General features: G+C 47.8%; 1 protein-coding gene across 2 annotated transcripts in view; it reads right to left on the reverse strand.

Annotated features, from left to right (window-relative positions):
• Adamts17 (ADAM metallopeptidase with thrombospondin type 1 motif, 17) overlaps positions 1–26283 on the reverse strand; it is a gene marked incomplete in the record, with an annotated part of 306761 nt that overhangs the window by 91554 nt on the left and 188924 nt on the right. For both annotated transcript variants that reach the window (XM_013512523.1, XM_013512522.1), the window contains 2 exon segments: positions 7675–7802; positions 15488–15651. In XM_013512523.1, coding sequence (XP_013367977.1) covers positions 7675–7802; positions 15488–15651 — 292 coding nt within the window.

Genomic DNA, 26283 nt, shown 5'->3' on the forward strand with positions numbered 1-26283 from the left:
CAGAGATGTGATTGGCAGTCAACTGTGACACCATGCTGGGGCAGATCACCCCAATGGGACCTGGGGGACACTGGCTGTGCTAGACATCTGGCCCTCCTAGCTGTTGCTTGGAAGTTGCTCGGTATAAGATTATTCAGGTTTAGCATACGAAGTGGCCAAGAATAGAAATCCTGCTCAAAACAGAGAGTGTAGTAAATGTGCCAGTGCTAAGCCTGGGGACTGTGTGTGTGCCGCTTTGTGCTCTAGTTCAGAGCTCCACCGTCATAGTCTCCAGGCTGGAAGCCAGCCACAGGGTGAGCACCACCACAGCTGCCCCTTGCCCTAGCTCTGCATGTCACTGGGACCTTCCCCTTGGGCTTTCCCGCCTCTCTCAGGTACTCACCGTTCTAGATCTTTCCTACATAGGCTTCTTTTTATTTCTAACACACACCTCTGCTCTGTCACTGGGAGTCTCTGACTTTATGCCTGGCTTGTCTTACACCTCAGTTAGGATTTCATTAAACAACTTCTACATACTCTATCTCACTTGGTCTGGACAGCTTCTCCCAGCTCTAACACAGGGCGTCTTAGGTGTCAAACTCTCCCCTACTATCACGTTGTCCTACAGAAGGTCCCACCGTGTGTACTGATATCTGGCATGTGAATGTGTACAACAAAGATTTGATGCATCAATAAACCAAATTCCACTCTGTGCTTTCTGATATATCTAAATTCAGTCTCTTATCAGCTCTTAATCATGCCTCTGTGCCTAGCAGTTAGGGTCCCCTGTACGAATTATCTTCCTAACAGATCCTTAGTACACAGAACACTGTGTCTTATAATCTTTGCATTCCTGTCCCCCTACCCACATACACAATGGCTGGTGGGGTGCTGAGACATAGTACCTCTTCAATAAATGCGTTCAAATGAAGCCTTGTCCCCAAGGTAAGCCCTGAATAAAACTTGGAGTTAGAGACCTTGTTTCTCAAAAAGGGATCCCTGCCTTTTTTCTTCTGGACACCCAGACATCAATTCCTCTTCTAACCTGAGGACATTTAGTTCTCTCATACTTGGATGGGGATTTTTTTCTTGTACAGGTTTTTTTTTAAGTTTATCATACTTCAGCTTATTAGTGCTGTTAATTTATAAACAAGATGACAGATATAGATACAGATGGATACATATGGATATATGCTTTTTCCATGATGTGAGTTCACTTTCAATCTTCCATAATATCTACTCACACATCTTCACACTGAAAATGTAGCACTGTCAAGCTTTAGTCGATCGGAGTGGATTAATCCTTTTATCACCATTATTTTTACGTCGCTGCCAGAAGGCTTCTTGAGATTTGCTTTGGATTATGCTGCTTCCCTCTCACTTCTTTTGCACATAGGAGGGGCAACGGAAACATATGAATGTAAATTTAAACAATTACAGTAAAAGACACTGTGCCATTAATCTCACTTAAATACTCCCTCTTGCTTCAAACACACCAATCCCCTCATTCTTGCCACTTTCCAAAGCAGTTCTGAAAACTCGTTTTCCTAAGTGTCTTTAGGAAGTGTGATCAAAGAGAACGCTGCTGTGGAGCACCATGTAAAGACAGGCTCGTAAAGGCATCCGTGCGTCCCCATCCTCCTCATTCACGGGGACCAGTGGCTCTTTCTCAAAGTCAAAATAACCTTGAAAGGTAAACATTCTGAATCAACTCAGGAAACTGAGGCAGCCAGAACACCACAATTGAAGACCCTCATGAAGGAGGACATCCAGAACTACTCTGGAAAGTGGCAAGAATGGGGGATAAACGTGTTTGAAGCAAGCAGGAGGATCTTAAGGGAGATTAAACGCAGTGTGTCTTACTGTAAAATAAACCTTTTTAAAAATTAAGCATGTACTGTATTTTTAGATCACATCTCCTATCTGGGAGCACAGGTGGAATAAATCCAGAGCCATCAGGACGTGGTGAGAGTGGAACACTGGGCTGAATGGCAAGGCCTGGAGCATGCTGGGTAGGCAGTCTACCACTACTCTATCCCTCTGGCACAGTACTTGCTCTCTTGAAATTAGTAGCTGACTTTACCTCCTGCCTCATCCTATCTGCTGGCTGGAGGGAGACACTGACTTCTTTGGGTCTTAACTGAATACAGATTTGAGCCAGCTGCACAGCTGTCAGGCCAGGATTTATTTGACTCCTGGTAATTTCCACCATGGCCTATAATGCTCCTCTTCCTCTATCTTGACTTCATCCTTGTTTTGCTAAACTATGTGTAATTTCTCCAGAATGAATACATGGAAAATCAAATTTCCAAGTTCTTCCACATCTCAAAATGACTTTATTTTGCCTATGTGCTTGACTAATACCATGGCTTTATGCAGAATTCTATAATTGCGTCAATTTTCTGCTAGGCTCAGTTTTCCTAATTATTTTTCTTAGTCTTTCCTGCTCATGCTGCTGATTTTCTTCAAACAGCTGATGAGATCTGGTTGCTCACTCATACTGGGGAATGAGGAACTGCAAGGCCAGTGGAAGGAGATCGACAATTGATGGTGGACCGTGTGGTACGATACATTTCCTGTCCGGATGAGTGGGAGGGAAGCTGGAATCTACCCTAAACCTAGAAAGGTAAGTGCCTCAAGCATGAAAGCCATACTCCCAGTTCCGGTTTCTTGTGAACCATGTGCCTCACACTTTGGAAGGGAGCCCACTCACATTTTCCCCAGCAGCCCACCTGACCAGGCAAGCAGGACTGGGCACAGTCAACGACGCTGTTTGTTGCCCTTGGCTCATCTCGTTGTTTTTAGGCAACTCCTCCCTTCCAACCTCCATTCCCAAGTCTAGGACTCTCAGGCTGAGCTTTCTGTTTAGCTGTGACTCTCCATTTGTTCCAGCTCTGAGCTCTCCCTTTGTTCCTTCAATGACATCTCTATGTATTAGCTGTCCAAAGACAGGTGGAGTACTTCTCTGGTCCGTTGTTATGGCTTCTGCTATACTGCCTTTACCACGGAGGCTTAGAGGGGTGCTGTCCACAAAGGTCTGGCACCCACAGCCACACACTGTGAAGTCAGCTGCGCGGTCACAGTGTGGCAAAAGCAGCAAAGGAGGGCGCCGGTGAAAGCAGGCCCAAGCATCAATGCCTGGTGTGTTGTTCTGCCTTGTTGCTATCTGTTCTCCACAAAGAGTTACTCTAAGGCCAGAGTCTCTTACAATTCTTCATTCTACCAGTGATTCTGCTCACCTTTCCACACAAAGTGAGAGGTCAATTAATTCTTGACACCTAAAATGGCCCAGGAAAGTGAGCTCCAGATTCCAGAACCACTCTAGTCCCTGCAGGTAAAGCACCCACTCATACATCCACTCGTTTAAGATTCTTTTTTCAGAATGAAAGCAAAGGCTCCCATGTGGTCCAGCTCTTATGGAAAAACATAGACACCTCTCCTGAAGAGACATACAGGCCCTAAATACGTTTCACTTTGGTGTCACAGAGGCTAGGTTATGCACACAAATTATGGCCTTAAGGAAGTAAGACCCTATTCAACGGCTACCAGTGTGCATAAACTAACAAAGCATTAAAAAAATCCAAGCATATCTGGACCTCAGGTATATTTGGACCTGGCCACTGTCGACTGTTAAATCTACGTGTCACTGTGACTCACTCACTGTATGTCAGTAGCTCCAGAAGCCAGTTGCCTATTAAAGACCTATGACCTTGGCTTCTCTGCTTCTGGAGGCCGAGAGTAGGAATCATTAATGATTGGACTCTTAATTTATAGGGGCTTGCTGAAAAACACACAATGTTTGTCGTTCTTCCCCTTCAATTCCCTCCCTCTTTTATGAGTGCTGTTAAGTTTAATTTCAGCATGTTAAGCAATTTGTGACTCACAGAAAGAAATTTAACTCAGTCCTCACAAAATGGAATAAAATGATATTTCCATGTTTCATGTTATGGTTTGAATCAGCCTGCTATTTGCAGCTTGGTGGAATCTACTCAAACTGCCGTGTAGGAGCCTCTTCTACCAATTAGTTACTATGTTTCCTAAAATTTCCCAGTGTTCTTCTGCTACCCCAAAATAGCAAAATTTATAGCTGAAGGAAAAAGGAAAGGCTTACCGTAAGTATGCCATGGTGATATTTCTACAACTGCTGTCTTACATGCAATGTGGATGATTCCTACTTTTTAACCATTGCAGTCAATTATATCAGTGAAGAGATGCAGATTCTCTCCCCACTATACATGAGACTTTTAAAAAATTACGATTGCTGTTATTTTCTAACCAGTTTTCCCTGATTTACGCATTCACAAGCACCACAGGAATCTAGAACATTCTATTTGACAGTTATTGAATGTGGCATACTGTATTTGTAGCACTTGATTTACAAAGCTTATGTAAGGATGTTCAGTTGGGGCTTCATGAGATTTAGGAATCAGCTAAGTTTAATCTTCAGGGTCTCTCTGAGGAAAGAATAATGTTTGAATAATGGCAGATGGTCTTTAACTTCCTCCAGAAGTTGTTTCTGAGGGTTTCAACCTTGTGAAGTGCCTGCAGGTGGGGCTGCTGCCACCTAGTGGCAGGGCAGCTTTTCTGCTAGGACAGATGGGCTGCCTGGAGGCAGCAGGTCACCAAGGGGCACCCACCCAGGGGAGAAGGCCAAAGTGTGTCCTCCTCATTGGCCAGGTGAGGCCCCTGAGAAGTGTGAGACCACCACAGAGCACTGCGAAAGGAGTCACTGCCTGCACCGCTGTGCTCCTGACTCTGCTTGGTTAGTGCAGGCACCGAGGACAGCGATAGAGACACAGGAGACAGACTGGACGTGGTCTGTGGAGGTGGAGTGGTGTCGGAATGGGAAGGCATGTGCCTCAATGTCCCTGCCATCACGTCAGCAATGGACTGAATAAAGTTTGTGCTCCCTCCAAATTTGTACGGTAAACTCTGAATCCCAAAGGTATCTGGAAGAGGGGCCTTTGGAGGTGATTAGTGCCTTTATAAGATGCAAAGGGCTCTCCACCACAGGAGGACACCACAACAAATCAGCAGTCTGCAACCTGGGAGAAGACCCTTTCTAGAGCCATGTTGGCATCTTAACCTGGGGCTTCCGGACCCCAGAACACTGAGAAGCGAAGGCATGAACCATCCAGTCTATAGCATGTTATAGCAGCCGGACTGATGAAGACACACCCATGTGCAGAGCAGGGGCAGGTTCCATGATGCCAAAAGTCCACAGACTTAAGACTACTCAGCTTAAGACCTGAGTGGCATCTTGACCTTGTTCCATCAGCTAAAGAACTTACAGTTATTTAGTCACGATGCAGGAAAGTCTTCCTAGTTAAAATGCTGGAATCGAATCCAAGGTCACGGAGATGCCCATTGGCACACGGCAGTAGGAGCTGAAATCATGTCTGGAAGAAACACCCTCCCCCATTGGCTGGAGAATTTCAGTGTTCTTAGAAATACCTCCCTGCTGGCAAGAACACCGCAGAAGGTGCTGGCAAAGGGCAAGTGGTGGCCCAGCTGGTATTGCGCTAAAGGGCACAAGAGCTCTGACTTGGGAAACTGTTAGCAAAAGAATGTAGGTCACTGAGATGCAACACACATGAGCATACAAGATGGCCCGGGCAAGTGCGCAATTTAGGAAGGAAACAAATCCCACACTGGGCCTGCCAGCAGGTTTACAGAGAACTGTCAGCAATGCCTCATTTCAGTAATAGTGATAAGGGCTTTGTTCACACCGCCCCAGGGCCAGCGCCTGCACATTCTTTGCCTGAGGAAGCAGCCTTGAGGACAGAGCTTGAGCACACACTGCTGCCTCCTTCCCTGGGAGCTTGCCTTGCCAAGACTCTCAGGCACCAAGCATTTATCACCCACACTTACCCGTTTTTGATAACAAAGCCAGGCAGTGCCAAAGGAGCCTGGGTTTCGTCAAGCTTTGCCCTGAAAAATCCCAGCTTGGGGCTGGCTTGGGACTTTGCAGGGAAACTGCTGCAGAGACCATCCTAGACTTCACTCTTGCAGCTATGCTTCTCCCTTCTGTTCTGTCACTCACTCACCAAAATACTGATGCCTACGCACTGTGCTAGGCACTAGGGAAGCAAAGAGAATAACGCAGGTCTGCTGCTTGCAGTTGACTGAAGCTCAGCAGCCTCCACACCTTCACCAACAAATGCGGATTGAAGTCTCTTCCCCACAACCCCAGAGATTCCCATTTTTTCAAATGTTTGTAAGTTTTCCCAGAAACCAAGGGTTGAAGATGGGTGTTAGCTTTGGAGGAGGTGGAGACTGAAGCAACAAGGGCCACCTGGACCCTGAAAAGCACTTTGTTCTTTTCCTAATAAAATCAGAAGGCGCCTCAGGGGCCCTCAGGTGGACGACTTCTGGATGAGATTAACACAGGGGTTGGTCAGGGAGGTCACACTAGGATGCGTGAAAACCGGAAGAAGGACCTTTATCCATGCTGGTGTGTGTGTGACTGGAGCATTTTCCTTCCTACGCTGAATGACTGGCAATTCTGTGCTGCCATCTCCATGGGGAAGACAGGCTCCTGGGGGTGCTGTGGTCAGAATATTTGTGTCCTCCCAACTCCCATGTTGAGGTTCTCATTCCCTGGGTGCCAGTGATAGGAGGCAGGCCCTTTGGGTCATGATTAGGTCTGATGGCTGAACCTTCACGGACAAGATTACAGCCTCATACAAGAGGCCTCAGAGAGCTCCCTGACCCCTTCCATGATGTGAGAGCAGAACAAGAAGGTGCCATCTCTGGGAAGGAGCCCTCATCAAACATGGAATCTGAGGGCAACTTCACCTTGCACTCTGCCGCCTTCAAAACTGTGAGTAATCAGATTCTGCTGGTTATTACAATCCAGCTGGCCCACAGCATTTTGTTACAGCAGCCCTGATGGACCCAGCCACTGGGGGTCTCTTTCACGCTCACACTGATTGGAGTCATCAGGAGATGGCACCTGCTGTGGAGAAGAGGCACCACCTAAGTCCTGCCCCATCAGACGCTGAAAACTCGAGGTCTCTTAACCCGTTCCAGGTGCTAGCACATCACAAGATGCTTATTCTGATGGAAAAACAGGCAGCACAGGTGACCTCTGCCTCGCTGGGGTCACTGTCTTGTGCTGGGAGGGAGGCACAGGCTGGCAGTGGCTATTGGCTCTGGCAGACTTCAACCAAGTGGAGGATGCACTTTCTTCTTTCCTCCCTCCCTCCTCTCTTTTTACCTGCTTAAACGACATTCATGAGTGCTCTAACAAGTCACGGACACCCAATATCAAGACAGGTTTAGGGACTCTATTATTCCATCAGGTGGAATGTTCCAGAAAAGCCAGCCATATCTTCTACCCTGTGTAGCACTGACAAAGGCATTTACTTAGGCCTCTAAATTTTTTGCAAGTAAACAGAACACAACCTGCCCATGCATCCTCTAGTCTTTAGTCTTTATTCTAGCACCTACCTGCTCTTTTTATTGTGATGTCTAAAGGAATTTAAAAAGGTTTGAGATGATTTTGCTGCTGTTGCCTTACAGTCGCCCAGCTCCACGGAGGCCTGCAGCCGGCTGAAGGGGACAGAACCACCAGGTGCCTCCTTGAGAAAGTCTATACTCTCACCTCCTGAGACCTCACCTCCACCCCAAGCCCCTTTGACGAGTGGGAGTCCGCTTCCAAAGCTCACCAGCGATGTAAGAAAAAGTGCTCACCTGGCACCTGCCGTGCACACAGAGGTCCGTCTCATAGGGTCCGCAGGGCGTGCCATCTAGGACCCTGTCGGCCACCAGCAGCGGTGACTCCTTCCCGAGGGGTGAACAGTAGAGCTCACAAGGCTTATCTGAGGAGGGAGAGGTTGACAGATATTGAGATGGGAAAGGGGCTGTGGGCCTTGCAGGACACAGGCTCACACGGGTAATAGGCAAGCCCACAGAGGAGAGACTGGCATGAGTAAAGGTCACAGCACCCTAGCATATGTGCCTGTACACACACACACACACACACACACACACACACACACACGCCAGCATGGATAAAGGTCACAGCACCTTAGCATATATGTCCGTACACACAAACACACACACACCCAGCTCGTTTGGACTCTTAAACCAGCACCTGAGAAAAGGCTCTCAGAATCAGGCACATGAAAGTGTGCACAGGAGCGTTGTGGATTTCCTTCTCCTTTGCTCCTGCTTTGCAAAGATGCACCATTGCTTTTCCTGGAGGCGTTAAACACGCTGGGCTGGAGAAAGGGACAGCTGTGAGCTGTCCCTATACAGGCTGGCTGTGTTAAGGCTGAGCTCAGAAGCTGCCGCCATGGTGGAGGTGAGGAAGGAGGGGGTGGTGAACAAGAATGACCCAATGTGGGGAGCAGGTTCCAGGCAGTCTCCATGACAGTGGCTTTGGCTAAAAGCCTGTGTTTCCCTAACTGCTGGGAAATAGCCGCAGGGCTGATTTAAGGCATGGAGGTCCTGGAAGACGGCAAGCAGGAGCAAGGCACTAAAGGGGACATGGGGACCGCTAGGACAACTCCTAGCACCATGTCACCAGGCAGATGAAGGTCTCAGGTCCTGCTGCTGCTGGAACCATGTGAGTTTCCAGAACACAGCAAGTTCACATGCCTGTGTCTAGGCCAGTGATGGCGAACCTTTTAGAGACGGAGTGCCCAAACTACAACCCAAAACCCACTTTTGTATTGCAAAGTGCCAACAGTACAATTAAACCACAACACTGAAGTTTGTAGTTTAGAAACAGCAACTGTTACCTGATGCTCAGCTGCTGAGGCAAATTGGCTCTAGTGCCAATGGAGAGGGCTCCCTGTACTCCCTGTGGCATGAGTGCCATAGGTTTGCCACCACTGGCTTGGGCAGTTCCCTCTGCCTGGAAATCCTTCCCTGTACCTGGCTTTATAAAGACCGCTACCACCCAGGGAGCTACCATCACACCCAGACCTCTCTCTGCTCCCACCACCCCTGACAATGGATAGGACAGGGGTGTCCTATCCAAGCCTTTGGCTGATAAATTTGCAAATAACAATAGCTTGTTGTTCTGTCACTGAGCAAATCCTATATGCAAAGGAATCTCATGTAAGGCAGATCCCATTGCTAATAGAATGCAACAAGGAAGAATTTTAACTATAGGTTGAACATCCCTAACCCCCAAATCCAAAACTGAAGATGCTCTAACTTCTGAAACTTGAGTCCTGGGATGACATCAAAAGTGGGAAATTTCATACCTCACCTCATGTGATTGGTTACAGTCAAAGCATAGGAACACTAAAAATATTATGTAAATTACCTGAAGGCTATAAGGTATGTAGGAAACAAAAATGAATTTAGACTTGGGTCCTATCCCCAAGATATCTCATTGTATATGTGTTAAAACTCCCAAATTAAAAAACCTCACAATTTGACATCCTTGCAGTCCTAAGCATTCTGAACCCGTACCTGCAGACTGATGAAATCCCTTAGGGGCTAGAGGTCCAGAACCGAAGTTCACAGTAAGGGTTTTTGATCAAATGAATAGAGGACTCCCACCTCCAATCCAAATCTTGACTGTAACACCGTTAATGGGATTACATTGCAAAGGAAAACTCCAGAGAGTAGGAGAACATTATGCTGCCTGGCAGAGTCCTCGTCTCCACCACCAGCCTTCCCCAGTGGGTCCTTCCGGTGGTTGTGAGTGAGATAAGGGCAGGGTAGAGAAAGGCTTCTATAGCTGATATCGTCTTGGCATCCCGGCTGGAATCTTTATCAGAGCACATACGCTCAAGTCAGTTCTTCCGCTAGTTGTAGGGGGAAATTTTGGTCTGAAGAGTAGACCTGGATAGCTTTAGCTTCTTAGGAAAGCAGTGTAAGGGATTCCTGACACTGGTTCACGCGGTAAGCATGGCTCGAGCCACTCCCCGACACAAAGCAGCCTGTGGGCACTACCAGAGAATGATGAGTAATGCATGATTTCTGAGGCCTCAGTGGACAAGTACAGACCAAATTCCAGATGTGCAAAATGTGAGAAGTTCCATGAGGCAGGGGCGGGGGGACTGATGTGAGCTCATGGAGGGCAGGGTGTAACATGGAAGGAACGACTCATTTCCTGTGTGGTGGACTGGGGGTGAGTGTCCCTATATTTAGAAGGGCCCAAGGAAGTGTCCAGAAGAAAGACAGCTACGGAAGATGGAGACAAACTGAGATCAGCTTCCAGGGAGCTCATCTGATAAGATTACTGATGTGTTCTTTGGGGTCCTAAGAGAGTTCGTGTGAGCACCTTGGGAGCTGGTGGGGGAGATGTAGCACTGCAGCCCTCTAGTCTGAGTGGACTGGTATGCCTACTATGCGCGCTGTGCTGCCGCTAATGTCACTGTAAAGAAGTGCTCCTTCGCCAGAGTGGTTTCAAACTGTGGATTTTAATTACCCTGAGATTGAAGCACTGACTTAATACTGGGAGTAACTAGGCTTTGAGGTAATTAATTCAACAGCAGTAACAGTGATAATGATAAAAACATAAATGATGTTTATAACCTACTGCACACCAGGCAGCAAGCTACATAGTGCCTACACATCTCAGGTGCATGCTGTCATCATTCCATCATACACAGGGGACCCATGGGGTGTGCATGGTGGCCTCTGAGTGGCAGGGCCACACTCTGACCTCTTCACTCCAGCCTGGTTCTCTTTTGACCATCACTGTTTATATTCTTTGAATGGAGAACTCTTGGGCCTCAACAATACCAAGGGGCACAATGGCACTGCTGAAAACAAACCACCAGGCTTATGGGTATTTCTGGCTTCTGAGTGTATACTTTCACGAGCAGAAAGAAATGGGACGTAGGTAGAAAAATAGAAGGTGTTTTGAGCAAAGCTAAAAAGACCAGCCTGGTGAGGTAGGAAGGTTGTCTGGGCTCCCTGATGTCAGCATCAGAGAAGCGGAGGCTCTGCAAAGCAGGAGGAGCAACTTTCAATAGATGATATGTGCCATAGCCCCTAGCAACTGCACTCAATCATCTCAGCTGAAAACACTGACCCCCGTGGCTCAGGAGGCCCGGGATAACCAGGCTCCAGAACAAAGAGCAGAGGTGGGGCTTCTGTCCTGACTTGAATGGAATTTCCACTGTTTGTCCGTCTTCTTTTCTCAGGACTCTGCTCAGAATTCAGGGTGCGGCCCACTTTCACGGAGGAGCAGCATTAGCTCCCAAAGGAACAGAAGAGAGTCTTTTGTAAATGTCAGAAGGAGGTGCAGAGCTCCTCAAAACTCTTGGAATATTCCCTTCCAGTCTGCTATGGTTCAGAAATTAATATCAGGGATGAAAGACCCCAGTAACCAACCATGATGTGATGGGTTGCAGCTCTGAGCAGTGTGTCAATGTTCAGACATTCCTCGTAGCAGCAAAGGCAGTGATATCATAAACATTACACAACTATGCACTCTAAGGAGAGAAGCGCGGAGTATCCCTCTTGCAGTAAGATGAAGTTTGATTGAATCAGTCTGTCTGGAGTTGGTCTGACTTCTCCCCGGTTCCCTTGCTATCAGGACTTCTGACTGACTGGAGGGAGCCCATACAGGGCAGAGAAGATGGGTTCAGGGGCCTGAGAGCCAGATGGTCACATCTGGTTGGTAGAGGTTTAGAGGATTCTTACTAAAGCACAGCATTCTTCCAGCTCTGTCTTTGCCAGCAGTTATGAAGTCTTACCATTTAATTTTGAGATCATCACAAGGGCTCATTCAAACTTTTCCTAGCCTTAGGTAGAAGACACAGTTGGGGAGGCTGCTCAGCCTCCTGTCCCCGCAACTACCCACCAGGACTTCATCACTAGCTCTCTGGCAGCCAACCCTCAGTTGACTAGACCAGCAGTAACCACCAGATGGTAGCTAGGCCAATCAGATTCTCTCTTCTCACCATGGCCTCATAGTTAAGCCTCAGTTGATTGGACCAGCATTGATCACCTGACAGCATTTGGACCAATTAATCTCTCTACTGAGATCTCAGTACTGGAATTCACATACAGAGTAGTCATTTCTCTTCCTGCTGATGGATACCAAAGAAAACTTATACTGTCTTATCTGTAATCGAGAAACTCCAAGTGTTTTCTTATATTTGTAGCACAAACACTGGGCAGCAAAACCAGCCTTAACTGACATGAATTGGTACCTGTGCAATGGGGGTGTTTTCAGGTTCCCTGGTAGAGGTGTCCAGACAGCTATAGAGCAGCTTCCTGGATTCCACCAGGAATATTACCATTTGCTTGCTTTTATTGTTTTTGCTTTTCTAATGTTAAAATGCTTCGAATTCTGAACCATATCTGGCCCCCGAAAATTTGATACGGGATGTAATTTTACACAAGATGTGCTGTGGGTTGCCCTATTAACCTATATATGGACAAGTTGTGATAAAGGCAGACTATAGTTGGGACAAAAGGATGTGACTCCACACATAAGCTGTAGATAGAGGAAGGTTATGACATCTTCAGAGGTCCTAGTCCTGGACCCTCAGCCTGGCCCTTGGGTCCTCTAAGATACTCGCTGTTCATTAAGCAACATGGCCAGCTTGGCTAAGGTGGAGTCAGACAGTCTTCACTATCACACAAGTCATCTCTTCAGAAGCTGAGATCTGGAGGGGGTTTTGCCATGCTAGGGTGAAAGAGCTGGGAAAACACCCCCACATCCAGACATAGCCTAGCTTTCCATTTCAATGAGAGTCCATGGAGAAGGCAGGAATAGGGTAGGTTTGGCAACCAGGTGGGTTTCTGTCTAAGGGATTTCCACCCAGAAATCTTTGCTAAGGAGAGTCTTTGTCTTCTCTTGGAGGTGGGTATGGATTTGTGGTCCTGAGCCTTCCCCTGGAAAACCTACCTCTGCAGGAATTCTTTCGAGAGAGAGAGAGAGAAAAGAAAAAATATTGCTTCGCCTTTCTTGAACCGTGCGTCACTCGCCAAAGAATTCTGCAGCGATAGCAGAGCTATGAATAGGGTAGTCATAATGGGCTTCACAAGAGCCCAGAGCCTGACCACAGGAATCGTTCCTATCAGGACTGAGCTAGAATTGTGCCTTTTAGAAAGCGGGTTTTGAGAGGAACACTTCGAATCTGCCTTCTGAATTGGCCATTATTTTGCTTTTACCCTTGTGAAATGTTCCTTTTAAAAAACGCTGGCTTCTGTTTATAATTGGGAGAGAAATGAAACCAAATATGCAAGAAATCATGACAATTCCACCCCAGAGGAGGACGTGTGCAGCTACCATTACCAAGCCCTGAACTCAGGGTCTCTGCTTCAAAGGCAAAACTCTTACGGCCTGTTGGCTGTCCTTATAGAGCAGGGACGTACTTTGCAGATCAAAGGCGGCGGCACACTAGCACAATTATTTATTACTTGGACAGAAAGAAACAAAAAGCAAGTGGGTGAAAGGATGCATTCTACACCCAGTGAGGTCCCAAAGAGCCTCCCTGGAAAGCTTCCTGAATGGGGGTCTGGGCGGCCAGAAGTCTCAGCCACTGTGATGATAAGGGAACCAAGGAGCTCACCCATCCAAAAGTGGTTAGAAGGAAAACAGAGGTTTAAGCTGGACTTGGAGAAATCTGTGGAAAAACAGACATTGAAGTGGGATTTCTGCATTGAATAAATGAGGCAGGAGAACTTAAAGCAAGGAACCAAGGAAAGAATAACATCAACTTTGTGCAGAGTGGAGTGGGAACGAAAAAGGGGCAAGTCTGTCTTAGACCTGATTTCAGTACAGGAGGGGAGGACAAACAGAGGCTTAGAAGCATCTTTATCTGACCTTCTAGGGAAAGTAGAAGGTTGGGAAACTTTCTTTGTTACTATCTCACTCCCGATTAGGAGTCCGAATGTGCCTGAGGTGGGTGGAAGCCCCTGCCTCACCCTGCACTGCAGTAATGTTCAGGCAGAGACAGGCTGGGGACCCTGTGCAACCATGCATCACCAGCAGCACAGGGCTTCCCGCTCCTTGTCGCAGCAGAAGTCAAGAGTGCAAAGTCAGAACTCTCAAATTCTATTCACATGACAGCGCAACAGTCACCCAGCCCTAAAGATGGTATTCTTTTTTAAAAAGGAAAATGCCCAGGGGAGCTCTCCAACACCTGAAAATCAGTCCCCAGGAGAGGTGGTTGGCATTACCTGCTGTGATTTAGATTTGAGTACATCACGTGTTCCTTTACAAGTCGGCTTAAAGCTAATGAGTCAGGTTTTCCGGCTAAACAAAAGCTGCAGACCTGAAGCTGCTGGTGTCTGTAGTGAGCAGTGTCTGGGCCTATGCGCATTTGAGCTTGTCACCACAGAGAGCAGGACGGAAATCTCAAAGGTTCTTCCCATCCCACGGAAGAAGTCTGAGATCTGGCGCTAAAATGTGATTCTTCCGCTCAACACCTCAGAGGACATCTGAAAATCTGGTCCTCTTGCTTTTATTCTTCTTAAAGCTCCCTCACTCTCAACCTAAGAAGTCATGCTTTTTCTTCTTTATTTTATTTTATTTTATTTTTTGGTTTTTCTCCGGTACCGGGAACCGAACTCACGACCTTGCGCTTGCCACACAGGCGCTTTTGCCGCTGAGCTAAATCCCCAGCCCCGCTTTTTCTTCTTTAAGTATTGGGAGTGAAGTGACATCTGGTCATTTTTGGTCTTAACTTTTCTCCTCCAGAATTGGGGTTGGTTCCCTCCCCTGCTTGTCAGCTGAAGGAGCTTAGACATGTCGCATAACCCGTCCTCTTCTGCACTCCTTGCATTGCATAGCCAGTGAGATGATGTGTGTAGAGCTAACTTGGGTGGCTCACAGGATGCTCAGTAAGTGGGAGCATAATGTCAGCACTACAACACAAAGTCATGCTTCCTAAACAGGGACAGAGTTTTAGGCAGAAAAAGAAAAACCTAAACTTGGCCCTGGGGTCCTCACCTTCAAAGAAAAAAAAAAATCACAAACTTTACAGAGCTACGATCCACTCCCTGGCGTTTCTGCAGTCACTAGAAATGCTGCGGCAATCCAGTGGCACACAGTGTCTTGATTTAGGAGAAAGTTCTTCCAAAGAAAATACAACCTATACTAATTGTCATCTTTCCCAGATAGTACACGATTCTCCAAATTGCTCTAAGAATAAAACCTATCCAAAAATGAGCCAGGAAAGGCAAGGCAAGAAACATCTTTGCTGCAAAGCAAGAGAGCTCACACACAAACATCTCACCCTGCCCTGCCCCTCAGAGCCCTGTTCTCCTTAGTCTGTCTTGGTCCCTCCGCACACAGTGCCAGGTGGCAGACTGCCAGCACAACCACTTTGCTGCAGTTGGGGTGCAGATCTGGCTCGCTGCCTGCCCGAGACAGCTGTTCTTGGGAGATCTTAGAGAGCTGGATCATTCAAGTTCAACTTCATGCATCCAGAAGTGCGGCCACGGCTGACTTGGGGAGAGGAATGGAACACTCCACTGGGCAAGCGGGGGGGCACCCTGTGAGTTTCCCTAAATGGTTTTTATGGTTCTAGGGGGAGAAGGGAAGGGAGTCACTGTGGAAGGACATGCCATATCCCTTTACCATCAATCACCACTGCTGTCAACAGGCCCTTCTTGCTGCTCAGTCGGTCGTGAGCCTGGCACTGCTGGTCCCGGAAGCTGGGCAGACCCTTAGGGCAGGGAAGGTTCTCACAGACCGCATGCTCCACGCTGGCACCCAAGCAGTGTGTGCCTCCAGGCCCAGGGCTAGAATGAAGAAGAAGGTCTGCATTAACCAGGAGGTTGGGCAAAAATAGCAAGGGCACCCTGTGGTCCCTCTTGCCCAGAGGCAGTAGGGGTGGGGCCGGCTTCCAAAGCAACCCCCTCTGCCCTGACGGACCACATCTGTGCAATCCTAGACCCATACTGAAGGCATGCTGTCATGAATTGGCAGAAAAATGCATTCAATGACGGTAAATCAAGGTCATATGGAAACAACACAGCCAGTTATCAGTAGAGAAAAAATGCACAAATTGATTTTTGAACCTAAAAGTTGGCTAGTTGTAACTCTGAAAACCCTACAGGAATTTTTAATGTTTTTTAAAAAATATGTTTTACTTCCCTGAAATGAAGATCTTTAAATGGCTTACAGTTATACTATGGAGGTTCACAAGTTTTAGGGTGAGTAACTAAATGCTCTCATTTAGAATGAAACAAATCTGAATAACTAATTCACTTGATCACGGGCTCACTTAGAGCCCACTTAGGTCTTGGCTATGAGGGGCTCTATCAGGGCAAGTGTGGGGTCAAGGCTACAGTCTTAAAACCTGGGGACTCTGAGTCTAGACTACCGTTTTAAGCTGTTCTACAGACCAGGCTGTGTTCCCTGACCAAGTCCACACCTATGAGGGACAGAGAGGCGGAGCAGCAGGAGGCAGAACTGGCTGGCCACAGCGTGGCTCTGACCAGCTCCTCCATACGGCTCTGGGCCATCCTTAGAGAAGGGCGACCTGAGCAACCTCAGCGGTTTCATTCACCTCCATGGTGCTGAGAACATCTCAATGGAGTAAGATTCCTTGTGTTTCCACTCTGTGCTTTTCACTGAAATTCAGCATGAGGAAAAAAATGGGGTCAACTCACAATTACTCCATGAATTTTTATTCATGTTCATTATTATGTTCATACCAGCTGGCAGCATGGTATTTTGGAGACACTCACCAATTCTTGAGGGTCTTTTTTTTTTCTCCCTTTGCCATTTCTCATGCTTAAATGGCAAGGCCACCCTGTAACCATAGCTTCAGGAGAGAAACACAACAGAAGAACGGGATAGAAGTCTGCAGGCTTTTGTGTCTACACCACAGGTCAGTGCAGCTTTTTAGATAAAGGGTAAGAGAGGAAATATTTTTGATTTTGTGGGTCATACAATCATACAAGGGAACCACTCAATTCTGCCACTGTAGTACAAAGACACTCAGAGACAACTTCTAAAAGAATGAACATGGCAGTGTTTCAATAAAACTTTATTCATAAAACCAGATGGCAAGCCAGATTTGGTCTACTAACCAGTTTTCCAGCTCCTGAGCTACCTAGATGTCTTAGAGAAAATGCCCCAGGTAAAAGGAAGGGTCCCCTTTATCTCTGTCTATCCAACACAGATGAACAATTCCCCTGGGCATAGAAGAGGGCTGGGGATATCATAAACACTCGTGGCCCTGTGATGAGGTCCTGAGGATCCTGTTCCATAAAGCAATGGGAAGGTTTAGAGAAGGTCTGGCCCCCAAAGAGCTGCATGGACCAGTAGGAACTACATCTCCATGGCAACTGGTAAGCTCCCATTACTAGGGACCATGGCAGATATCATACGGCAAGCTGCTACAAAGTGAGTTGTGTATCGCTCTTCCAAATTTCTGTTAAAATCTTAACCCTTGGTGCCTCAGAATGCAACTTTATAGGACCCCTGAAGATGTTAACATGAAGTCACAGTGGGGCGGGTGAGCCCCTAATGCAGTATGACTAGTGTCCTTACAGTCAGGGGAATCTGGAGACGCACACGGGGGCACACCGTGAGAAGATGAAAGCAGACATGTTGTTGAGGCTTCTACACTCCCAGGAACACTAGAAATTGTCAGCAAAAAACCGTAAGCTAGAGAGAGGCGTGGACCCAATTTGTGTTGTACTTCAGGTGGAGCCAGCGCCTATACTGTAGACGCCTAGCCTCCTAAACTGTGAGAAAATTAATCGCTGTTGTTTAAGCCACCAGCTTGTGCTACTTTGTTATGGTAGCCGGAGCAAAGACATCGAGCAGACATCTCAGGGATCTGAGGAAACTTTACAGAGCTCAGACTAAGGGAAAGTGAAACAAACTGAAGGGATGAGGCACCCCAAAGGCACTGGAAACAGTTCAAAAAGACCCATTAGCTTGGTTTCTAGGTGAATAAATGAGCTGCATGGCCTACCTACCTTAAGGTGTGGAGCGTGACTTGGAGATGCCATGTAATTAACTTCCTGAGTTGTCACTGAGCTTCATTTCACCTTCGGTTTTAGCCATTTCCACCGACTAATTCTCCAGATTTACACCCGATGGACCCATCTATGCCAAGCACTTGCATACTCGCCAGGGAGGTGGGAGGGAGACTAGATGTGGGATAAGAGAACTGCTAGACCCAGAAGCAGCCCGTAGGACACCATGGTGCTTAGTGTTCCTCCCCTTGCTCGTCCTCCTCCTCCTGTAGGAAGCCTCCTTCCAGCCTCCTGTCTGGTGCATCGCCTCGTCATCCTCACTTCCGCCTCCTAATCCTCTGCCCAACCTTGATGCCACCTCCATTCTACCTTCTTCTCCACCGGGAATCTCTCCTCATCTTGCTCAGGTCTGTGCTGGGCTGCTTACCATCAACCTTGTGAATTAGTAAGCTGGGCACCTGCCTTCCTGTGGATGCTCTGCAGCCTCCAGAAGCTTGCACAGGATCCTCTTCAAAGACCAATGGACTAAACTGTACCATTAGCAGATAGTACCATAAAATGACCAAGAATGGAACAGTGATGTCAGGCAAGATGGCAGAGAACAGAACCCAACTGTCCACCTAAACAATTGTACTGGCAAAAACTATCTGAAGGAAACATTTTGAAACAATGGAGTCTGTTTGAAAGCTCGCAAGTTCCAAGGAGAAAGCTTCATTAGTAAATTATAGTTAATTTTGGCCCATTTCAGTCTTAGGTGTGGAGGCAGCTACTACTCTCCTCCAGCCCTACGGTAGGCAGCCAAGCTGCAGCTTGCAGCAGCCTGATGAATAACAAAGACCTCACCCTCCAGATATCTCACTTCAGCGTTCTGAGTGTTGATCTCTGCTTTTAACTACTGAGGTACAGACACGGAGGGTGGCTGACATTACTGCAAACTTTACCGGGGGAAGCAGCTTTCGAAGATTTCAAGGAACAAAGCTCCCTGCCCTGCTTTTTCCCCCCCCCCGCTAGGGAATTTAAGGATTAAGATCAGGTCTTCAAAGCAACTACATCTAGGAGAACTTTGAAAGCTACATATTCGTATGGCCAAGAAAATATCAAGGGTCAGAACAGACCTGAAGAGACCTTAAATTTTCGCTTCAGGTCCATTCTTGGTATAGACACACAAACGAACCGGCACAATAGAAAATGATGACACCAAATCCAAGGCTGCCACATTATAAGGTGTAAATGTCTAGTTTTCAGCAAAAATACCAAACAGCATATAAAACGAAAAAAGAGAACTTACTCAAAGGCACAAACTATGTCAGCAGAACTTGTCCGTGAAGAGACACAGATGTCAGACTCCATGTTTTAATACCAACGCTTTAATACCACTATCTAAAGATGCTTATGAGTGAAAGAAAACCACAAAGGGAAGCAGGTGATGAACAAAATGAGAATACCAATACAAAGGTAGAAATTATTTCTAAAAAGAGTTGAGAAGTACAACAATCAGTCAATTTCAAAGCCGATTTCAGCAGACAGAAGAAAGAATCGCAAACTTGAATACAGAACCATCACAATGATCAAGTCTGAGGAGCAAAAAAATGAAGAAAAATGAGCAGAGGAGACCTGTGAAACACCATCAGTGGAGTAATGTATGCACTACAGAAGTCTCGGAAGGAGAACAGGGAGAAAGGGGTACAGAGATTTGTTTCAAAAAAATAACGATTAAGCCAGGGATGTAGCTCAGTGGCACAGTGCCTGCCTGGCAAGCACAGGGTCCTGAGTTCAATTCCTGGTATAAAAAATAATGGTTAAAAACGTCCTCATTTTGAAGAAAGAAGTGAATGTACAAGTTCAAGAACCCAACAAACTCCCAATAGGATAAACATACAGGGCCCCACACTGTGATACACCATAATCAAACTGTCAAAGGGCTAAGAAAATCTTGAAAGTACCAAGGGAGAGGGACATGTCACATACAAGGCACCTTCAGAAAGATTAGAGATTTCTTGTCAGAAACCTTCAAGACTGAAAGGCAGTACACTGATATACTGAAAGTGCTCAGAGAACAAATCTGAAGAATTCTATATGTGCAGAACTGTCTTTCAAAAATTAGGAGGGAATTAAGACTTTCCCCCAAATAAACTAGAATTTAAGCAAGTTTATTGCCATAGACCTGAGGTAGGATATTAGGGCATGGTAAGGAGGCTGGACCATAGGGTGCTGCCTGTCAATCAAGGGGGAATGTCCAATCACAGCCCAGGCCTGACAGCGGAAGAAGGCTATAAAAGCCAGGTACCCCCACTGGCTTCACTGCCACTGTCTTCCTACTAGCCCAGTGACCTGCTTTGCACACAAGGCGTGTTCACTCTCTTCACTTTTACTTCTTCATTTCTCTCCTTTTTTCACTTCTACCTTTGCCTTCTTTTGTCTTGAGTAAATGAAACGTTCACGTTCCTTGGTTGTCTCCGTCCAACTGTTTGAATAGGACAAGAGCAAGGAACCACTGGACACTCCAGTATCGAATAACAGATCCGCTTAGAGGAAGTTCTAGACAAACTCCTCTCCTGCAAGTTTAAGGGAAGGAAACTGGATAGTGACTGGAGGGCAGATGAGGAATTAGAACCCCAGTCATGCAGGAGTGAGGCTGAGCTTCGTGAGTATGAGGTCACTGGAGAGACAGGGCAAGAGGCCAGGCTTCTCCCTGGTTCTGGGTGGGACCTCTCAGAGGGTTGCTGTAGTGGCCTGTGGTACAAGCCTCCACCCATGGGCATCCTCCTGCACCCTGGAAGGAGGCTTCCAAACATACTAGCCCTTTGGACAGATTTCCATCCTGCTCTGAGATGCCATTTCTCCCCCTGGACACCTTTTTCGGCACCCTGAGCACAGCTTCAGCAGGACTGACAGCACAGCCCTTCTACAAACTTTCCCTTCCTTCTTCCAGCAAGCCTCAGCTGCTCCCTCTCCAATGAGGTCCGTGGAATGTCAGTGCTGGATGTTTGTAGGAAGGCTGCCCTCATCCAGCTTTGCTCTTTCCTTGAGTGTTCTGCCCTAAGACTCTGAAATGCTCTTCCTGTATCCCTGTGAGTTCTCTTGGCCTCTTAACAGCTACTTTCCCATCACTCCAATCACCAGTTATGACTTATACTTCTTTGCATTAAACCTTCCCTGTTCCAAAAGATACATGACCAAAAGAACCGTTTGTTCTCCTAGCTTTCCTGCGAGTCACTATTTTGAACAACATCAGGAGGGAGGAGGAGCCACCCAAGGAATCCCAGCATTCACACGTGGTGGGAGCCCGCCTCTCGTTCTTCACGACTGTCTCTGTGAAGCAGTTCTCCCATCCCTGAAGTTTTGCTTTCCATGGTTCCAGTTACCTGCAGTCAATCATGGTCAATGGAAAATGCCAGAAATAAATAATTCAGAAGTTTTAAATACCTTTCACTACAGTATGTTGTTACCATTGTTTTAGCCGTTATTATTGTTGTTAATCTCTTTTTGTGCCTAATTTCTATGTTAAACTTTATCATAAGCATGGATGTGTGGGGAAACCATAGCCTACATAAGGTTTCCACTGTGGAATGTCTTGAACCATCTCCCTTGTGGGTAAGCAGGGGACTAGGGTAGAGACCATCAACAGCAACCATGACATGAGGTAACCATGACATTGGGAGGCTTCCTGCTGGTACAACCAACATAAAGAGGCGGCCTCCATCCATGGCCTCACCAGAAGAATCATTGGGGGTGTGTGGGAAGGGTATGGCTGGCAGCAAGGTCCACAAATGGCTCCCCTGATACAAGCTTTATGGAGGAGCGGACCAACTTTACCAAGAAGCACACACTGAGCTAGGGGGCGAAGCCTGACTTGTGCAGACACATGAGACTTCAGGAGATGCTCCCGCAGGCAGGAGAGGCCAGGTCCACATGGGTAGGAACAGAGCAGACGGCTGGGGCTCCCATTCACACTGGAAATCCCTTTGAGCTATGCAGGGTAAATAAAAACACAGCACATCCAGGAAGACTAAAACAACAGAAACCTAGCTTGGGACGGCTAAAATAACAGTTAAAATAACAGAACTCATGTGGAATACAACTATTCCCTTCTGAGAACTAAAGGCGGGTCCAGGCCCTTCACTCAGCCTTTCCCAAAGGCCCAGAAGGGAGAACTGCAGGCTTCATGGCACAGGCACTACGGCCCTGGGAGACCTCAGAGGATGAGCTAGCAAGTTGCAACCTCACCCTGAAATGAGGACACAGGGGAGATACCTTCACAGAAACAGGGATCACGAAACAGCGCATGTGCCCAGAGGCTGATACTCTGCCAGCCCTCATACCCATGACCTCATTAAGTCTGCACAAAGGTTCAGAAGGGCTCTGACCACGTCTTACAGATGATGGAAGCAGCGCTCCAACAGACAAGTAAGAGATGGCGGCGAAGTGTAACCCACAAGAGCTCCTGCTTCCAGCTCAGTGAAAGCACTGCCCGCTGGCCATCATGGGGCCAGAAAAGACAGCTTGGCACTGAGACAGCCCACCTGGGCAGGAGGGGTTTTTAAGATGCATCTCTAACATGAATCCCCAATGCCTCATCTTCCTCTTCGAGGGCTTTCTAAACACTGATAGAGTAGAAGCTTAGATGTGAAATAAAATAGCAGAACAGGCCGTTCGCAAGGAAAGAACATCTAAATGAACCAGAGAGACACACAGATGTTCAGGCCCGCTGCTGATGAGGGAAATGCAAATTAAGACCTCCACTAGATACTGCAACCAACCCACCAGGATGGGCACAGTATAAAAGACCGCTGGTGCCATGAGCTGATGACGACATGAAGCAGCAGCTGGCAGCCCACCACAGCTCACGGCAGTGCAGAAGGGTTAGGCACTCTGCAAAGCCAGGAGGGCTGGCACATGGTCACAAATGAATGCTCACTAGGAGCCTGTGATTCCCTGCCATTGCACTGACACGCAACGGCCTGTCTGTCCCATGCAGCTGCTGGAGGGTGGTGGGCAATAACAGTGCAGGCTTTGACTTTGCCAGGTTTGATTTTCATAAATACGTTTTAAAATAAATAAAAGAATAAGCAAGTGAGGCCTTGGTGAGAGAGTGGAAGAATGGAGGGAAAGGTGAGTTCCACTGCAGATCAGCCCAAAGCTCCTGCAGGGTGAGGATGACCTCCCACTGGGGTGGGCTGCACAGCACCTGGACTAGACCACCAGATAGAGTTAAGCAGAGTCTGGAAATAAGAGGTGCTGAGATCAGAGGGATCACAACACCAGACCGCCCCTGTCCTTGGGAGGGGATGGGCACAGAACCGGCGTAGGTTGGAAGTGAAAGAACCCAGCCGGTGGCACCTCATTTATTTTCCACTTTGTCCTATTAAGCAAAGACAGATCAGAAGAGAACGTCACAGCAGCAGTTCAGACTGGCATGCCATCCAGAGGTGAGCTCTGCGGCGCTGGCAGTTCTGGTCCCTGCCCTGGCTCTTTGAGCTCTCCGGGAACCAGCAGGGCAAACTGGAAGGGTTCGGGAGGCGGTGATGGGCCCACCTTCAGAGCAGCAGACATCCCAGTGTTAAAGCCTCCTCGGAAAAGGGCAAAGGTATTTAAGCACCCCGTGGAATTTATACTTCAGCCCAGAAAAACTGGAGTTCTGAGAGTCCCCCACACCCGGGCCAGTCGCTGGCACAGTGAAAACACTCATGGGGTCTCACTGTGGAGGCAGAAATGAGCTGCAGCCATCGAAGTCATCCCTCTACGCCCATACCTACCGGAGTCTACGGCCCGATTCCTTCGCCTTCGTGGTGCTTACGGGGGTTCCGCGCTGCAGATGGGTCCTGATTCAGCCCAGTTCTGCCTCGGCTCTCCTTCCCATTCTGCCCTTGCTGCGAAGAGCTGGCTCCTTACCCAGGTACACCTGAGCCTGTCTCCTTACCACCCTCCAACGAGCCTTCCATGGGTAATGGAACTGGAATCAGAGATGAATTTTCTACCTTGGAATTTTTAGGCGTAACTCCCACCAACAATGACACAATGGCAAGGAGGACGAGCCCAGGATGCTGGTTTAAAAACACAGATGGTCCCCAGGGCCCTCATGTCACCTGGCAAAAAATACAAACTCCAATAGCTATAAAGACCAAGACTAGGAAAAAGAGATAGGGTGGGAGGGAACTCTCTTGCCAATATTTTTGGACAGTGACTAAACCAGCTGCAGAAGGCAGGGAAAGGAGCCAGGCATGTGCTTGCGGGGAGATGGGAGAGGGTCATGGGAGCATTCCAGGCTCCAGACGCACAGGCAGGGAGCTCGGCACATCCTTGTGAAAGCCTGAGGCTGAGAGCCTGATGTTTTAAGAAGTGAGAGAGAGAGGACAGTGTTTCGGTCAGAGCTTGGCTCTGAGGTCACGATCAGCTGTGCTTTGTAACAATCACCGCATCAGGCCATCGTGCAAAGCAGGTTGGACGCCGCAGGGCTGGATTGCGTGCAGTGCTGTCCACATCTCACACCTCTTCAGAAAGCACGGAAGACAGCTGCTAATGCGCTCGCCCAGTGCTGTCCCTCACCATTCACCTGGCCTGGCCGTGTGCAGGAGAAAACCTAGTGCAACACTCCCCACGGAACAGCAGCATGTTGTTTGTGTTCCAGACAGGAAATGGAGCTATGCTGGCATCAAAGCTTATTCTTGAGACAATGCTGGGCCCTTCTGACTGTGAGCTACAGCACTGCCAGGAACGGGGAGGCATGGGCGGCAAGTGGACCTCACCATGGACCACACTGCCTGGCTGTTCCGAGCAGCCAGACTTCAGTGAGGCGAGATGATACAAGGGAGGGTGCCTGAGTCTGTCTCCCCACCACCTGGTCATCTATCTACTTGGCCTAATTATTTGTGATAATCTTTGTCTTAGGGAGGACTCTCTAAGTTATTTATGTTGAGGTCCAAAGAAGGGCAAAGGCAAGCTAGAAAAAAGCTCCAGCAAAGGTCTTGAGCTGGATCGATGTGACCGAGGAGGAGACAGGAAGCTCTGAGGAGGGAATGGGTTGAAGGGTGGCTCCTCTGCCCCTACCAATGATGAGTCCACCTGCCATATGGGAATGTAACTCAATTTTTAAAAAGTCCTAGGAGATCTCATTAAAGATCTTGAGACGAGATCATCTTGCACCAGGTGGGTTCTAAGGGCGGTGATAAGTATCCTTCTAAGAGAAGAAAAGTGGTGGCGCACACCTGTAACCCAGCACTCAGGAGGCTGAGGCAGGAGGATCGTTGCGAATTTGAGACCAGCTTGGGCTACAAAGTGAGCTCAAGGCCAGCCTGAACTACATGAGACCCTGTCTCAAAAAGACAAAAAAAAAAAAAAAAAAAAAAAAAAAAAAAAAAAAAGAGAGAGAAGAAAAGCGGGAAGACCCAGAGGAGAGACCACAGGAAAACAGAGGCAGGCCGTAGGGGATGCCCCAAAGATAGTGGAGCCACCGGAAGCCAGGAGAGAGGTATGGACAGATTCTCCTTCCACATTTCCAGAAGGAGCCCTGCTGACATCTTGATTTTGGAGTTCTGATTTCCAGAACTGAGCTCCAAACCCGGCCCGCCACTGCCTTGCTGTGCCTCCTTAGGCAAGGTGCCTGTCTACCATTCGGTTTTGTATCCGTACGGGAGGCATAAAAAAACGCTCCCACAGAGTCCCACAAAACGTGCCTACAGACACCTGCCATGTGCTGAGTGGCCCCTTCATCTGCCGTTTCCGTCTTGATCAGACACGGAGGAGGGGAAGGAAAGGAGACAAAGGGAAGACAAACACAGGGGCTCTGCACTGAAGCAATGCGGGAGATGGAGGCGGTATGTACTCTGGGGGTAGAAGTGAGCAGGGAGGAGAGAGCATAGTGTAGTGAGAGTCTGCTTTGAAATGTCAGGAGAAAAAAGAAATCAAGAGAACTCAGTGGGGCTATGCCCCTGGGGTGGGCAGGGCTCGCACATGTCTTCACTTGTCACTGTAAGCACACCTAGCAGAGCTCAGACTTAGCATTCTTTAAGGGTTCCTGAAGGCATCTTGCTGAGAAGGCACGAGCAGAAAGGAGCACAGGCGTGGAGGGAATAAGTCTTTTCTTTCTGGTACGTCCACCACTGTCCGGCCCCATGGGGCACTGCTAGACATCAGACACCGGAACAGGTAGCTGCATCAGTGTCCCACATAATCCCACGTGTGGAGACCTGCAAACCCTCAGGTGCCTCTGCGTGGCAGTCCCACCAACATCCTCACTCCTCAATGGTAACATCCCGAAAGATGAGCAACAAGAGATAAAACTGATGACCACTGTGATAGAGTAGCTGATAAAGAAGAGGAGTGACAGTTTTCACAACTTTGTGATTTTCAGAGAAGCCTCTCTCCTGGAGCTGTTGGACCTGGAGGAATGGGAAGAGAATCTCAGCATATGAAATTTCACGGCAGGCTTAGCCAGGGTGG

This window comes from Chinchilla lanigera, unplaced genomic scaffold, assembly GCF_000276665.1.
Source record: "Chinchilla lanigera isolate Chin_1 unplaced genomic scaffold, ChiLan1.0 scaffold00015, whole genome shotgun sequence".
Lineage (NCBI taxonomy): Eukaryota > Metazoa > Chordata > Mammalia > Rodentia > Chinchillidae > Chinchilla > Chinchilla lanigera.